Here is an 18,360-nt window from a genome sequence, read left to right on the forward strand (position 1 = left end):
TCTCCATCCCCCTCTTTGCTTTTTGCAGCATGTCAACCACCTGGGAGATTCCAATGGAAAGTTAGGTCCTGTGGTGGTGGTGACGCACTATACTTGTGGTCGCTGCAATAAAAAATTCCCCTCCAGCCAGTCAAATGTATATGCTCTCAGTTCCTTCTTTCCAAAGCCTACCAGAATTCCCTGGAAGCGCCTATCAGGAAGTGGCTCCCACTAACTGGACCAGGTCCGTAACCCATAGAGCGGACGTTTCCAGAACCGTTCAGACCTCGGTTGAGACCCTGAAGCGCCTGCTATCCCAAATAGCAGCCCAGACAACCACCTTATAGAATCTCTCCTAGGTAGGCCATGCAAGAAACGTTCGAGACAGATTCTGCTCTTCATCCGGTTCTTCGCAAACTTTTTGCTGAAAGAGCTCGTTGGAGATGCTGCTGCCTTGCTGGATTAGTCTCTTTCCTCTGAGGAATCCTCTCACTTAGTTTGTCTCCTGTTCAGACACTGAATCTATCGGCAGCCTCTTGGTTTTTACGAACCACAGCGAGTTTAAGAACATCCTTTTCATGGAATGAAAGCATCATGACAGGCATTCTCTTAACAGGATGGAAATGCTTTTTCCTATTTCCAGAGCATTTGGTTCACAAATGGGCTGTCTCCATCTGTGGATCCGCCTTTGTCGTGGCTTTCCAAGAATACCGCCCTGTCAGACGCAGTGTTCCTTAGTGATTCCATTGACAAAAGATTGGATTCACTTTTCAATCTGTTTTTGTGGCGGCAGGGTCTACCCTGTTCCCAGCTCCACTTCTTCCAGGGTTAGCGACGCCTTCTCCATCTGGGTGAGACAGCTTCACAAGGACATCCTCTAACGGAACATCACAGGAAGACTTAATTGACCTAAGCTCTCAACTTCTTCACGCCTCAGAGTTTTTCTGTAATGTCTCTCGAGTCAGCCCGCATTTCTGCCAGGGCGACCGCTAACTCTGTCTCTATTCGCCTCCCTGTTTGGCTTAAATCTTGGGCAGTGGACACTGCTTATAAAAAGGCTATCACTGACTTTCCTTTTCTGAAGTTAGACGTTTTGGTAAATGCCTGGATGAAATCTCCAAGGCAATTAGCGGTAAAAGTTCCCTCCTACCTCTGTGTCCTGTACACAACTTCTCCTCACAGAGAGGAAGTCCAACCATCCAGCTGATTCTGTGAACATCCAGTTTTCAAGCCTGCCTGCCTGCCATTGTCGCCCTAGGCCCCAGAAGGCCCTTGCCTCCAAAACTTTTTTTCGCATGAAGGTGTCATTCCCTTGGGTTAAAGAATGACTGACTCCTTTCCGACAATTCCTTGGTTTGAGGGATGGTATCAATAGGATATAAAATCAAACTCCTGACCCTCCGCCAGGTCGATTCTTTCTCTTGACCCCACCTCGGTACTGAGCTTATGCTTCCCTTTCCAATCTATTCCCTCTTCTCTTTCAGGAAGTAGTCATGTGCATAACTCAGTCAGAACGTTTTTACGCAAACCATTTTACAGTTCCCAAAAAGACCGGTCAGTCCTTGGACCGGAAGAAGTTGAACTGTTTTGTGCACACTCAAAGGTTCCAGATGGAGTCCCTGTGGTCAATAGTAGCCTAGCCACAGCCGGGCGAGTACTTTTCCATCATGGACATTGGCAATGCCTACCACCACATACCTATTGCCAGAGCCCAGCCCATCAGTGTTTCCTTCAATTCTTTTTCGATTCTTAACACTTTTCCAATTTGTCACTCTCCCCTTTGGGCTCGCTACCACCCCCAGGGTCTTCCCCCAAAGGTCATGGTGCTCCATTACACCTGGGGAGTCGTTGTGACCCCTTCGCTGCATTACCTCTTGGTGAAGGTACCCTCCAGAGGGTGCAATCTATTCTGCCCCAAGATTATCCTGGACATCTTGCATTGGTTCAGTTGGTTCATCAATTGAGAAAAGTCATTCCTTGCAACTTTTGAGCACATGGAGTTTCTGGGTATTATTCTTGACACCAGGACAGCCAGGACACTACTCTCTATGGATCAGATCCATGGACCTCCTTCGACTTGCGTCTTTTGCATAAAGATGATGGGCAAGATGGAGTGTGCATTCAAGGCTGCCCCCATTGCCGAATTTCACACGTGCCCTCTTTAGCGGACAAATCTCCCAAGCTGGAACAAATCACAGGCTTCTTTGGAGAAGTTGATCCTCCTACCCCATGAGTTTGCATGGGAGACCTACCCAGCCTTTTCCCAGTGACAGTCTCTCTTGCCTCTCTATTGGATCGTCTTGACGGATGCCAGCAGTACAGGTTGTTTGGCATATTTCTGCGTTCTAATGGTCCGGTGAAGGAGGTCGAAGGAGGAAACTCTGCTACAGGTCATTCTTCTGAAGCGAAGGGCCCGCTCGCAATTTTATTAACCTCCTTCGTGATCTTCAAGCCAGGGTCCAGACCGACAATTCCATTAGTCCCTTATCTGAACTTTTAAGGAGGCACCAGGAGCCAGGCATCAATGAGTCTTTTTGTATTTTGCACTTGTTTAAAGAAATCGTCCAGCTCTTTCTGCGGTCCATGTGCCGGGAGTGGACTATTGCGCTGCAGACTTTTTCAGTCGGGAGAAGCTGAATCCTGGGGAGTGGTCACTCCACCTGAAGATCTTCTGACAGATGTGGACCTATTTTGCATTTTGTCTGAACCTCAAAGTTCCACTCTGTCTCCAGGGTTTGCAATTCCCTAGCTTTTGCTTTGGATGCACTGGAAAGCGTTCTCTCACAGAACATAACATCATCCTTGGAACCATTCAAGTTGCGCCTGGGCTATTGTGTGACATTTCACTTTACACTCCTTTCTTGAAAGGTTGCATTCCTTATGGCCTTCACTGCCATCAGACAGGTTTTTGAATTGGCCGTGTTTTCCTGAAAATCTGCTTTCTTGGGATAGACGAGGATAAGTTCTGATAAGTTCAACTTTTCTTCCCCAGGGGGGTCTCTGCCTTCCACATTAAGGAGGATATTGTCCTCCCCTCCTTTTTGTCACTCTCCCTCCCAATGTCTCGACAAGATTCGGGCGTTACGTGTCTACCTTGCTGCGTGGTTCAGACCCTCTGGGATTATGAATAGAGTCAGAAGGGCTGCGCAAGGACTTGTCGGCCTCCAAGGCCACTGTTGCTTGCTGGATTCGGTCTGCGTTCTTTAAATCCTATTGATCCAAAGTGGAAGTCCCTTCCTTTCAGGTTACCTCCCATTCCATGCAGGCCATCAGTGCAACCTAGGCAGTATGGCACCAAGCGTCAGTTGCTCAGGCCTGCAAGGCTGCTGCCTGGGCTTTGGTGCATAAGTTCTAACAAATTCATACCATGTCTTCTTCTGATTCCAGCCTGGGTTGAAAGGTTCTCCAGGCTGCTGTGAGTTAGGCAGGTCACGTAGCACGTACCTCCTTTTTGCTCACCCTCTGGGACGGCTTTTGGACATCCCATGGTACTGTGTCCTAAATGATGTTTCGAAAATTTTATTTTTGTACTCGCGGTAAAATGTTTTTTTTTAGTTGAATTCATTGGTGATAGAGATCCTGCTCTCTTGGGTTTTCTTGGGCAAATGACACTTGTTAGGGCTCACTCATATGAACGTGAATCTCGTCCGCGTGACAGCCATTAAAACAACTGCCGTCACATGGAGCCATGAATTTCAATGGGGCCGTATTTTCCGGTGTGTCACACATCCCTCCATAGACTGTAGTCTGCGGGAGATCCGGGACATTGCTTCCCGCATGGGTCCACCTCGGACGTGGAAAACGGCAGTATTTCACGTCCATGGTGGGCTACGTTCGTGTGAATGTAGCCTTACTGTTCTGTTTCTCTTTCTTCTACTGCTTCCTGCACGAAACTGACTATCTTTGTCAGTGAGATGGGTATGGCCTGCCTGGGTGGAGCCAACTTTTTTTTCCTACCTAGTGGCAGGGGCCTATACCCATGGTTCTGTGTCGTCCTCAAATCCTATTCTTGTTTAACCCCTTAATGATCAGGCCTGAAAAGACATTTAATGACCAGTTACATTTTTCTGTTTTTGCCTCTCTGCCTTTCAGCAGCCATAACTTTTTTTATTTTTTCATTGATGTGGCTGTATGAGGCCTTGTTTTATGTTAGAGAAATAATTATTTTTTTTACGGCGTGAATATAGGAAAAAGCGATTCTCTGCATTGTTTTTCTTTATTTTTTTTATCCCGTTCACGTTTCACACTAAATAACCTGATTAATTTTTCATAATATTACGGTCGTATAGATATCTAACAATATGTGTAGGTTTTTTGTTTTTATTTAGTGTAAGGGCAATAAAATATATTTCATGCAAAATAATGACTTTTTTTTTTATTTTTTATTCATTTATTTTTTTGGGGACTTATTTTTTTTTAATCCCATTAAGGGATAACTTTATTTAGAACTTTATTTACTTATAATGTATTAGCATACTCCTGTATGCGAATACATTACACTGTCACTATGACACAGGCTGCTGTTAGGGCAGCATATACTGTGCCGGAACAGACTGCCCTTTGTAGGTCCCCAGGGCTGACTGCAGAGGGATTCCCCAATGCTTAATCGCATCATCGGAATCCCGGTGATGCGATCAAAGAGGGGAATTCCCTTTGATCATGCCGCGGTCACGGACCGCGGTAATCAAAGGGTTTAACAGCCCTATATATGACCGGCAAGTGCATAGTATCCAAATGGATGTCTACCAGATCTCCTTCTGTTGAAGATTGTGTCACTTCCATGAACCGTTCTCTTAAATTTAAAAAGCCGGTGTACGTTTATAGGGTTGCCCTTCTAAATGCATTATACCTGATTATATACTGCGTTTTATCAGGTTTCTCATTGTGGATTATTTGGACTGTAGAGTGACTGTAACTGATTTGATTGGGCTTTACTGTAGGAATTAGTACTTGTTTTATATAATTTTATTTTTCGGTCTTGCCTGGGTGAGGTTTTCAGGAGTGTGGGCCCTTATTAGTGGAATGGTAGTTTATCCACTATTATGTATAAAATGTTAAAAAATCAATTATTTGATTTAAAAATAATATATATAAATACATACTTACCATATTTAATTAGGTGTTGTTAAGTAATCGTGCCTGAAGATGTTATCCGTATTTTATAGAACAGTTGTGGGCTCCTGATCTTTAGAAAAAAATGTAGCTTGGGCATTTCACCACATGACATCCTCCATTAATATCCTCCTCTCCTTTTGATTTTTTTTTGTCTCATATTACAATTGAAAAATATATAGAGAATTCTTTTTTTGTGTCCCAGGAGAATCCACGTCGCCCCCCCATTCCTCTTTCAAAATACCTCTGCCTGGCTGTCGTTGGCAGATTAAGTAGACCATAGGCCCTGGGCTGTTCCCCAGACTTGGGCCCCCTTCTCCACCGCCACCACCATGCCACGTTGTGTGTATAGTCAACACCACCTCTCTGTGCAAGCAAAGGACAAATGGGTGTTACAATTCGCCTTGTCAAAGGATTGTGTCCCCACATACTTGGTTTCTAACCTTTACTGGCTGCATCACACTGTGTTAGGGACACATCCTCCTGACAAGAGGAATGGTAATACCCATTTGTCTATTAGTCCTGGGCTACATACAGATTTTTTTTGTGGAAAAAGAGGATTTCCTATAACAGACATGTCAGGAGAGGTGACCGATTCTAAATAAATCCAGGTGTTGTCTTCTCTGATGCGAGTCGTTCTCCTTTTCTTTTCTATTCTTCTCAATCTGACACAGACCATTATGGCAACTTATCCTGATAACTGCAGTTTCCTGCCGAGACCTCTTAGCCCTTCGCTTCTGCAGCCATTTCTGGCCTCTATAGCAACACAATAATTCAGACACCAAACCAAAATTGTTCCATACCACAGAGCAGATCCCTAAGTTATTCCAGACCGCAGAGCAGACACCTAAGCAAATTCAGACACCAGGACAATACATTATCTCAGACCAATATATTCTGACTGCAGACCAAACCCTAGAATACCTGACACCCTAAATACAGGCCCATAAACTAATACAGACCCGACCTTCTAAACAAATAGACCCCAGACTCCCTAAACTTATAGTTCAGTGGGTCTGTATTTACCGGGTCTAATAGTTTAGGGGGTCTGGGGTCTATAAGTTTAGGAGGTTGGGTTTGGGGTCTGTATTTAGCGGGTTTGGTGTGGGGTCTGTATTAGTTTAGGGGGTCTGTATTTACGGGGTCGAATACAGACCTCAGACCAAACCCGCTACGTACAGACCCCTTAATCTAATACAGAGCCCAGGCCAGACCCCTTAAATGAACAGACTCCATGTACTTACATAGCAGCTCACTCTCTTTCTCTATGGATTCTTGCTGCTCCACTCTTGTTTTAAGGACCTGCTTAAATGGTCATGTGATTTTGTGTCTGCAGGTCCTTTTGCAGGACATAAAAAAGCAGTTTTGTTGTGGTTGTTGCCACTACGATGTGCTTTTACGCTTTGGGCGGCCATGGACCCCGGGTGACCGCCCCTATGGTGATCCGCCACTGCTGGCTGTTAGGCAAGTTGCAGCAGAATGAGCCTTTCCAAACTGCTTTGTCTGCAATAGGAGGCTAGAACTTTAATCCCTGCCCTTTTGGCGGTCTGCGCCCTCCATTTTTTACATGCCAAAAAATGAAGGGATTAGGAGGAAATCTAAATTAACACCTTTTTGTTCACTGCAACGTTTCTACAATACTTTGTTTGTTTTGGGGCCATTTTAAAAATCCTGCAGACTGACATGCAAATAACTTGACTTCTATTTACTTCCATGAAGGATATAATTACGGATATAAATTCCTTAAAGCGCCCCTGTCATGAAATGGTGCACTTTAGATACAAGCTTCTATAAAATATCTGGGAAGGTAGAATAGCAGACACAGCCCAGAGAGTGAGGGTGCTCTAAAGCGCTTGTTCAATCCTCTGAAAAGGACATGTGGGCGGCACTTCTCAAGCAAAGCCCTGTCCGTCAGCATGTTTCCTCGAATCAATGATGCTAAGCCATTCTAGTTGCACCACTTATTTGAGGAGAGCTGCTAATTGGCAGGACTTTCCTCCAGAAGTGCTTCCCACACATCCTTTGCAAAGAAATGTGCAATCATCACCGTTAAACTCTGATATAGGAGCTGTACATTGGGCACTCGGCAGCAACTGTTGTCATCCTGACTATGGAACTTGAAATGTTTTTGTTTTTTTTCAACGGGTTAGGTTCTGTTCTTGCTAATGTAATTTCTTTAGTTTATAACGGAGCCATAACCTTTTTATGCATCCAAACGTCTGTCAGGGTTCCAGTACTTTTGACGTCAAGAAGAGTTCTGCAGACTGAGATTTGTTAGTTTTTATTCTTTTTAACCCCTTAACGACATCCAACGCATGGGTACGTTGTTGTCAGGTACTTAACGCAATTCAACGTATGGGTACGTTGTAGCGTTAAGTGGTCACCATGTCTAAAGAAACGGTGACCGAGTACAGATGGCTGCTGTCCCTTACACACACCCCTCTGCATCGGCGATCGGTCAGTCAGTTCAGACCGGCCCATATGCGGGTTTTTGCGGCTATGACCTATCACTTTGCTGCAGGGCACAGTGATACGGTGGGGGTTGGTGCTGTTTAGGACGGCACCAACCGCTGCCATGTACCTGTAAGACAATAGTGATGGTGCCACACTCCCCGAGCGATACCATTGTAGCCATGGCGGGCGTTTCAAACACCCTGCACCAGCTCTTCCCACCTCATTCACTCACTGTGATCATCATCAACTGTACTGCATCACTGATCGGCATTTGTGCTATTTTGGGACGGTTTTTACTGCACCATTTTCTTGTGTGCGCTTTGAGTTCTCAGTCCCTAATCTTCCTCACTGGTAATTTATTGATGCAGGTTTTTTTCTGCCAGCACCTACTTCATGTGTGCGCCCTTGAGCGCCGATCAGTGTCCACCATCACTGATCTGCATCTCTCCTAATTTTTTAGCACTGGTTTATTTTTCGGCCTATTTTTACTGCACCATCTTTTTGTGTGTGCTCTGCGGCCACTGAGTCCTGAGTCTATAATTCGCCCCAGTGGAAATTTGTTGACGCAGGTTTTTTTGTATATGTGTATGTGTATATATGTATATATATATATATATATATATATATATATATATATATATATATATATATATTATAGAAATGGACATAGTAAAAAAAAAGTAAAGTAAAATATTGTTAGGTGTAGCTAGTACCTGCATGGGTAGGACGTTAGGGTAGGGGTGGCTAGTACCTGCATGGGTAGGACGTTGGGGTAGGGGTGGCTAGTACCTGCATGGGTAGGACGTTGGGGTAGGGGTGGCTAGTACCTGCATAGGTAGGGTGTTAGGGTAGCTGACGTATAGGTTAGCATCCATTTTATAATAAAAAAAAATGACTTCGCATTTTAGGTAGTTTTACGATTTTTCTAAAGTTGTCGACTTACTGTAGTATATTTCTTATACTACAGTTTTTTCTAATATATAGTGTTACATTTAGTGTCCGTGGTTGCTGTAGCTTTATAGCTTGTCTAAATTTACTGCAGTATAATTTTCATACTACAGTTTTGTTTAGCACATATATATATATATATATATATATATAGCGTTACAGATTTACATCCAGTTTTTTTTACTGTAGTTCGTTCACTAAATTTTATATAGCGTAGATTTATAGTTTTTAGCCTAAAAAAGTCCCCTACATTTTAGTGTCAGCTAGTCAGAAATTTATTTAGTTTTATGTTGCCATAATTTTTCGTTACTAAAGTTTGTCCTGTAAATTTTTTTATACTTTTATAAAAAAAAAATCTGAACTTTTTTTTTTTATTCAGCAATTTTGAAATACACATGTAAAAGCACAACACACACAACCCCCTGTGTAAAAATAAAGTCAGTGTTACAAAGGACCCGTATTTACGCAAGTATTTACGGGAGGGAAAATAATACGGTTGTGTGCATGGGGCCTATAACTGATATTCTGCAAAAAAAAAAAAAATGACTTTGCTGTAATTCCTTTGAAGCACCTAAAGGGTTAATAAACTTTCTAAAAGCTGGTTTTAATACTTTGAGGGGTGTAATTTTTAAACTGGGGTGATTTATCGGGGGTTTCTAATATATAGTGCCCTCAAACTCACTTTAGAACTGAACTGGTCCCTAAAAAAATAGCCTTTTGAAATTTTCTTGGAAATGTGAGGTATTGCTGCTAATCCTTGTAACGTCCTAGAAAAATTAAAAAAAGAAAGGTAATAAAGTAGATATGGGATATGTGAACTAGTAACTATTTTGTGTGGTATTATTATCTGTCTTACAAGCAGATACATTTAAATTTAGAAAAATACAAATTTTTACTGATTTTCTCTCAATTTTGCGGTTTTTCACAAATAAACACGAAGTTCGTGGTAAAATTTGGTCGATACATTCAAAGTCCAATGTGTCACGAGAAAACAGTCTCAGAATCGCTGGAATAGGTGAATGCATTCCAAAGTTATTACCACATAAAGTGACACATGTCAGTTTTTAATAAAATGGCCTGGTCCATGAGATGAAAATAGGCTGTGTCCTTAAGGGGTTAATATCAAAACTACCAGAAAACTTGACTGAAACGGTAACAGAACCACTTAGACGTTTTCCCACAATTAACATTTATCACCTATCCAATAGGATAGGCGATAAATGTATAATCGTTTGGGCTTCTACTACTGGGACCCCCACAGATCTCTATAATGAGGTCCCAACCCTGTTCCTCCTAACTGCAAGATCATAATGAGGAGGGTTTTGAATGGAGTGACAGTTGCGATGTGTACGCTGCCGCTCTATTTAATCTCTATGGGACCAAAGGAGCTACCGGTGATTTAAGCGATCATACATTGATCACCTATGCCGTGGTTAGGTGATAAATGATAATATTGGGAAACCCCTTTAAAGAGGATCTGTCACTCGTTTATTAATTCCCTATCTCTTAACTAATCTTTGAGGAGCTATGATGCTGATAACAACAGTGTAATGTTTTTTTCAAAAACTTTTATTTGCAAAGTTATGTGCTTTTTTTCTAAATATGCTAATTTGGCTATACTTGCCAGATGGGAGGTTACTCACTCTTTTCACTCTGGGCGGTGTAATGTTTTCTGTATGATGCTGTCCAATCAGCATTCAGCCTCTCCCCCTTACCAGCCCAGCAACACAGCGTGATCATTTAGTATACAGCTTTCATTCCCGACTGTTTTCAACTGGTTATACCTCCGTTTGCTTCACAGCTAGAACTGCGATCCTGGTGTCATGTGAAAAATTAGAATCTCCTTTCGTGTGCCACCTGCTGTTTTAGGTTGTCCACAGCCTGATGTATGGCTCTTTGACGTGATCCCCCTTTTAGAGCTTTAGTCTCTCACACTGTGTAAGGCAGCTTAATTCTGATAGGACAGTGTCAGAGGTTGGGAGGTAGCTCCACCTCAGGGGAATTGCTGCTGTTACCACCCACTTGTCTACATATTTAGAAAAACGCGCATAACTTTGCAAATAATAAACGTTTTGGGACACAATTTTCACTAGGATCAGTGTGACCGCGCCTATTAGATTAGCTAGGAGATTGGCCATTACTAAACTAGTGACAGATCCTCTTTAATAATAGTGTGAGCATAGACTTGCATCTTGAAATTACTTTTGAAGATTCTCTTACTGTTCACCAACATTTATGTATTTATGTATAGATTGTAATAATTTTGCTCTTGTCCTTTTTTATAGATTGCTCATTTGGCACACATTGAGGATGAACAAGTAGCAGTTGTGATCTCATGGCACTTAGCTAGTGATATGGACTGTGTGGTGACCCTGACCACCGAGGCTGCCCGACGTATTTATGATGAGACAGAGGGTCGGCAACAAGTCCTACCATTAGATTCAATTTATCAAAAAAGTCTGCCAAGCTGGGGAAGGTAAAAATATTCTGATGCCTTGTTACTACGAATACTGATCTTACATTTGATTCTCCAACACTTTAACATCATTTTAACACTAACTTTATGATGCAGAAATCCATAATTATTTTTTTTATGCCTTTCCGATATCTTGTACTGCTAGTTATTTGTTTTGTGCTGCTGTTTTCATTGGCTAATTTTGCACATGTCTCTATTCCGTCTACTATTCATACTAACCAGTTTGATTTTTCATATTTTCAAAGAAAAATAACAAAATCGATAAACAATTAAGTCTGTGTGCACTTTTAATAAATAAAATACGTATTGTTCCAGTGCATCTGAGATAATAATGAAGCAACTTTTCTAGTAGTCTAGATTAAAAATACTAGCTCCTATGCTAACCTGTCTCCGTGGTTACAGAATGAAAACTAACTTTGTGTTGTCTAACGCAGTAGTAATATATTACTCATGTGGCAGATGGAAGGGATTAACACATGACTTCAGGATCAGGAATAAGTATTTGATAATGTATGCGGTTTAATAAATCTATTTCTTGGTTCTCGTTCCAGCATATAATTTTGATAGAATGCAAATTTCCTTTGTTTTGGATGGAAATTCTCTGTTGAATGTTGATCAAAAGTGGAGTCTTCCTTTAAACCACAAAGTTGAGCTCTGGTGCTGCAGAATACAGATCTGCCAGAGGGAGGAGCTGGCCTCAAACAAAGGTTACAAGTTAGGGAAGTTCAGGCTATGCAGGCGGTCTTCATGGAGTTTTTGTGGGTGTTGATGTGTAGTTGGCATTTGTAGTTGGCATTTGTGGTGGTTTTGATGACCCAGAACTATAGATTGCATGGAAGATGAGAGGTGTAGGTAGCCGGGCAACATATGTATATGTTGGAAAAGAGGAACGACTACTACATTTTATTGTGAACATGTGCAACGGAGTTCCACCTGTTACATGTAACTTACGAAGTGCAACTGCGATTAAGTGGTACACTGACTACTAATGCTACCACGACTGCGATAGAGGTGGAGTTTGCAGGTGAATATATTTAGGGCCTGTTCACGTCAGCGTTGCCCTTCCGTTAAGGGGTTCCGTCGGAGGTTTCCGTCGGGTTAACCCATAAACAGGCAAACAGAAACCTTCGCTTCCGTTTGTATCACCATTGATCTCAATTGTGACGGAAACGTTGCTAAAGGTTTCCGTTTGTCACCGTTGTGACAGGGTTCCGTTGTTTTTGACGGATTCAATAGCGCTATTGATTCCGTCAAAACAACAAAACCCTGTCAACGGTGACAAATGGAAACCTTTAGCAACGTTACAGATTTTACCAGTTGTTGATGCAACTGCATGTGACTTTAAGTGCAAGCTCTTGCGGGTGTGACTACACAACTGAGACGATGTGCGACAGACTTCTATTACAACCTTTTTGGAACTGTGTCCCTATGTGACAACATCAGACATGAACTGTAGCTGCATACAACTGGTGGTGACTGACTGCGTGTAGCCAATACAAAATGTTCCTGCTTGTAACTGAGGGTGCAATTGCATCTAACTGCAGCCAATGCTGGTGTGACTGTAACCTATGTAGCTGTAACCGAGTGCTACTAGTACAGCTACATTTTTGCCAAGTTCAATCGCATGCATGTGGCCGCTTTGCATTCCATACAAATTACAACTATATGGTATTAATAGTAGTGAATTATTGTGAATATGACCAAAGGGGTGTGGGCAAGTTTCAAGAGGATCTGTCACTAGGTCACATAAGTTGAACTGGTTTACTGACCTGAATTGTGCGGTCTCCCTGATTCCAGCGCGGTTTTCTACTTTTTTTTCGTGGACCCCCCCTGTTCCAAACATATGGCCCACTGTTGTGATGGCTCCCTCTATGCTCTTTTGCTGTAGTTCGCCAACAGGGTGTGAACAACCCTCATGCTGCCTCACGCTGATTGGTCAGACACTGATGCTAGCTCCACCCTGTTGGCTATCTACAGCAAATTAGCAAATAGAGAGCCAACAGAACAGTGGGCCATATCTCAAAAACCGCAATGGAATTTGGAAGACCGCGCTATTCAGGTTAATCAGTTCAACTCATATGACCTAGTGACATGTCCTCTTAACGGAGTAGTACGGAGTGTGTAAAAAAGGTGACCACTTGAGTGATCAAATGGGACTGAGCGAGTAACAGAGAGGAAAAAAAAAACACGGAACAAATGAGGGCACAATATGGTAATAATAGTTGGCTCACTATTACTTGGCTCATGTATTTATCGGAGATCGTTCACTTATAAAAGTTGAAAGTACAGGACTCTTGTTTAACCCCTTCCCGACATTTGTCATAAGTCATGGAAAGCTAGTGCTTCCCGCAAAATGTTGTGTACTTACGAAAAATGGCACGGGCTCAGAAGCTTAGCCTGCGCCATCAGCTGTGGGTGTCAGCTGTAAGTTACATCTGAGACCCTGCTGTTACGGTACGGACTGAAACTAGCTCCGATCCCCACCATTAACCCCTTAGATGCCATGGTCAAAAGCTATTGCGGCATCTAAGGGGTATCTAGCCGATTGCATGCTTGCTATGGCAATCTGAGGCCTAACACTGGCCTCATGGTCTGCCGAGTACAGAAGCCTACGATGGGGTCTAGAATGCTTCCTGTCAGTACCATATATGCGGCAAGAAGATGGTGTGGGCCCAGAAGCTGCGCCATCAGCCGCGGGTTTCAGCTGTATGTTACAGCTAATATCATGCTGTAATGGTCCCAACATTAACCCCTTTGATGCCGCATTCCGAAGCGATCGCGGCATCTAAGGGTTTTGTAGCCTGTCGGCATCCCCATGATCGCAGGGGTGCTGATGGCTGCTATGGCAACCGGAGGCCTAACAATAGCCTCCTTGTCTGCCAAGCATGGAAGCCTATTAAGCCCCGCCGGAGGCAGAGCCTAATAGGCTTGCTGTACGTGTAAGACTTGGGCTACAGTCACACGGCTAGGTGCATGAAAGCGTACCAATATAGGACATGGAGTGAGTTTCACGCAACGGACACTCGCTGCGTGAAAACTCACGCATGTGTGATTAGCCCCATTGAAGTCAATGGGGCTGTGCGTTGTTTCAATGCACAGCACACAGACCACATTCGCGCTCGTGTGAATGAGCCCTAACCGTTCCAATGCATTGCACTACGTAGGTAATGCAATGATTGGAATAATAATCAGAAAGTCCCCTAATGAGACTAAAAATAAGTGTAAAAAAAAACAAAAAACGTTTCAATTAATGTTTTTGGGTCACCTTCCTTCTAAAAATTGGAATCAAAAGTGATCAAAAAGTCGCATCCATTCAAATATAGTACCAATAAAAACCAGGCGTAGAGTCGTGAGGGCTGTTTTTTCCAGGACTAGTATGAAAATATGAATATGTTCAGGCCCAAGGGGAACATTTCTTATGTTTCAAGAGAAGGAAGGGGAGGGCTCAAACTTATCTGTTGGAAGCGAGGGTGCCCGTATTATACCAGTACAACACTTGCCAACCAAAATTCCCAAAACTGTAAAGGTGCAGAGTGTGCACCAAAAGGGGGATAAGAAAGGACAACATTTATCAGTACGACACTGGACTGTACATAAGGGATTGCTTCACAGCATAACAAACATAATTGTAATTTTTACCCCATTATTAACACCGGACTATGCCCCTGATGCACTCTGCACAGCTTGTATACGCCCCACATTCTAAACTGAAATACCAGTAAACCTCCAAACAAAACTACTACCAAGCAAAATCTGCGCCCTAGAAGGCAAATGGCGCTCCCTCCCTTCTCAGCCCTACACTGTGCCCAAACAGCAGTTTGCTTCCACATATATGGCATCGCCATACCCGGGAGAATCCTTTTAACAATTTTTGGGGTGTCTTCAGTGGCACAAGCTGGGCACAACATCTTTGCCACTAAAATGGCACATCTGGGGAAAATTTTTAATTTGTGCTTTGCACCATCTGCAGCGCATTCATTCCTGGAAAACACCTGTGGGGTAAGAAGGCTCACAACACCTCCTAATGCCATGGGGTGTAGTTTCCAAAATGGGGTAATGTCTGAGGGGTTTCTTTTATTATTTCTAATTGGAGCTCTGCAATTGTGAACGAATACTTTAGCAAATCGCCAAATTAGGCCTCAATTTCGCATGGTACGTTTTCACTTCTGAACCCTTTCTTGGGGTGTCTCTTTTGTCTTGTCACCACAAGACCTCTTCAAACTTTACATGGTGCCTAAAATATAATCTAATAAAAAGTAGGCCCCAAAATCCACCAGGTGCCCCTTTGCGTCTGGGGCCGGTGTTTTAGTCCATTAGCACTCTAGGACCACATGTGGGATATTTCTAAAAAAAACTGCGGAATCTGCGCAATAACTATTGATTTGTGTTTTTCTGGTTAAACCTTCCATTTTACAGAAAAAATTGCTAAAAATGGAATTTCGGCAAAAATTTTTTTTTTCTAAACTTCACCTTCATTTTGCTTTAATTCTTGTGAAACGCTTCTGAAGGGTTTATGGACTTTCTAAATGCTGTTTTGAATACGGTGTGTGGTATAACAATCTCTTATATTCAGATAAATTTAAATTTACAAATATGCACATTTTTGCAAATCTTCTCTAAATTTTGGTGTTTTTCCACATATAAGCAATGGATGTATCAACCAAATTTTACCTCTGACGTAAAGTACGATATATCACAAGAAAACCATCTTCGAATCGCTTTGATTAGTAAAAGCATTCCAAAGTGATTACCACATAAAAGTTACACTTGTGAAATTTGAAAAAATGACTCCGGAAGGTCAAAAGTGGCTGCAGTCAAAACGATTAAATGGGTCTTCTGAGATTGAAAAATATGGCTTTTATCTTTCAGAATCAGCGCCGCTCTTGTCTATAGACTGTCTGATATTGCAGCTCATTCCAATTCACATGAATGGCGTTTGGCTGATATACCAGATAAACTAATGTAAAAGAAAAGGGGGGGGGGGATTCCTATGTAGTCGATACTATAATGTATTCTGTTAAGTAGCTTTAAAGGGATTTTCCAGTTAAAAAAAATTCAGTTCTTAAATGACAAGTGATAACTTATAGATGGACACTGTCGGTGAGAAGCGCTGTAAATTCATCTTCAGCGCTGCTCACGTGACCACGTGAGCACCCGCAGTTCATTGGTAGTCAGTTGATACGACCATCGGTCTCCTGAGTCGCGTCACAACAGCATGTGGCCTAAATACATCCCCTTCCTTGCGGTCTACCTACGCATTCGCTGTGCAGTCTACATTCACGCAGTTCGAGCCTCCTCTATCTATGCACCCCAAACCCTTCCGCCTACTTCTTCCTGGCACACCTTGATTTAGAGGTGTCTGGACTGCATAGACACATCAGCCCTTTTTTTTAGTGCAGTGTTAATGTGTGTAAGAAGATAGTAGCGGATCCATGTCGTCAGTGAGAACACTGCATCTATATTTGCTTACAGGAGCAAGAGAGGCAGCACTCCAAAATGAATAAATAAACTCTGGTTTATTCTCCCATAAGTGCAGAAAAATGCAGCGTTTCAGCTGCTCAATGCAGCCGTTGTCAAGCCGCGTCACACACGAGTCTCCAATACATTCATTTATATAGTCCACAGTGGGTGGAGTTTGGTTATCAAATTTACATATGTCAAACTTTAGAAAGTGCACGGTACAATATATCATATAAATACATTTAGTGAAAACATTCTGGTAAAAAAAACACATGCATCTGAATAAATCATATAATATAAGAAGTGATCCAACAACTTTGAACCTGCAGAAGCAATTTACAAGCATCACCAGACATGACTGCCAATGGTCACATGTTCACGGAAGCTGTGTAGATACAGCGTCCATAGTGACTGTGGAAACGCAAGGTGTATACACACCAATTCACATCTTACTTTGACTCTAAAGAAGAGGATATAAAATACAGCAGCCATATAGGTCTACACATGTTTATATCATTACAGGGCCTACCAAAGATCTTAGTATCCCCACACAACCTGCATCTATTAAAATTACAGCAGGCCATATGACAAATGTGTTTTCAATTATGCACAATGTGCCAATGGCACAGTGCAGCACTAAAAGTGCCCCATGAAAGGAATCTATTAAATTATTTTGAAACCACTTGGTTAGAAGAACAACCATACAACTAGAAAAAGGTGTGATCAAGCTTCAATATATAGAATATGACAGTCATTTTAATCTCATAATCTTAAAACAAATACAGATTTTACATTATATCATTTAGGTTGGGTGAGTGTGCCAGTAATGTTGTAACGGACCTACAAAAAACGTACAATAATTAAAAGATGTAACAAGGTGTATCATATTAAAATGAAATGTGATATTAAAGTGCATACCCCTAAAATGTATACCTGTTTAACCTTACTATCTTGAGGATCCCTATATAATAGAATAATAAATGGAGACTGGAGGAACAATCAGACCCATTCATCACCAAGATACTACAGTTCAAATAAACACTTTTAGACTGTAGTCAATATTGAGTCCATTTGGTTGCAAAGTGTTGTCTACTTATCCATTCAACTTCACATCTCCAATAATTTTTCCCTATGACCACCTCTCCTAAGCGGTGGTATATGGTCTACAATCCAAAAACAGAGTTTATTAACCCTGTGTTGAGTCTCACAAAAATGTCTAGGTATTGGTAGTTCAATCTTTTTTGGATTTTATTGTAGATTTAATCCGATCTATTTGTCAAATCTACTCACCATAATAACCTTTTGAGCTATGAGAGTCAGCATTCACGTAAGCTGATCAGATCTCCTCCCTTCAGCCAAATGCTTACGATTATGGTTGTAGAGGAGTCAATTTTGTCAGACCGTTTGAATGGCATGGGTCATAAATTTCGATCTAGTAGTAATCCATACAAATTGGTCAGTACACATAACTAGAGCTAGGAATATTGACCTTTTAAGGAAAAAACTGATTTTCCCGGCGCTGCTAAATGGTAAAACCCTTCTTGAGTATTGAGGCTTTAAAACAAGCAAATGTAATATCCGATATTATTTTATTTACGGTGCGTTTCAAGGCCGGACCAGCCTCTTCGTCAGGTAAAATACAAATGCATTGTGTGTGTGTATGTGTGTGTGTGTATGTATGTATGTATATATATATATATATATATATATATATTATAATTTCACTCAACGTTTTTCAGTTTGCTAAAAACTAATGATATTAATTTCTTTGAAGGATTTTACCACACATACGTAATGGAACAAGTTGCATTGAAGCTGCGGGTAATCCAGTGTACGCTAGAGATCTCCTGGTATTTCCAGAAAAGCGAGAGCAATGTGAAATAGGTAAATAAATAATTAGACATATATTCGCAAATGATTAAATTATCACT

General features: G+C 41.8%; 1 protein-coding gene across 1 annotated transcript in view; it reads left to right on the forward strand.

The window, feature by feature from the left end:
• The window catches only part of SMCHD1 (structural maintenance of chromosomes flexible hinge domain containing 1), a 312,622-nt gene that overhangs the window by 264,090 nt on the left and 30,172 nt on the right, over positions 1-18,360 (forward strand). The window contains exons 42-43 of the mRNA XM_075826377.1: positions 10,779-10,969; positions 18,204-18,313. Of these exons, the coding sequence (XP_075682492.1) occupies positions 10,779-10,969; positions 18,204-18,313 (301 nt within the window). The remainder of the gene's footprint in view (positions 1-10,778; positions 10,970-18,203; positions 18,314-18,360) is intronic.

This window comes from Rhinoderma darwinii, chromosome 5 (assembly GCF_050947455.1).
Source record: "Rhinoderma darwinii isolate aRhiDar2 chromosome 5, aRhiDar2.hap1, whole genome shotgun sequence".
Taxonomy (NCBI): Eukaryota; Metazoa; Chordata; class Amphibia; order Anura; family Rhinodermatidae; genus Rhinoderma; species Rhinoderma darwinii.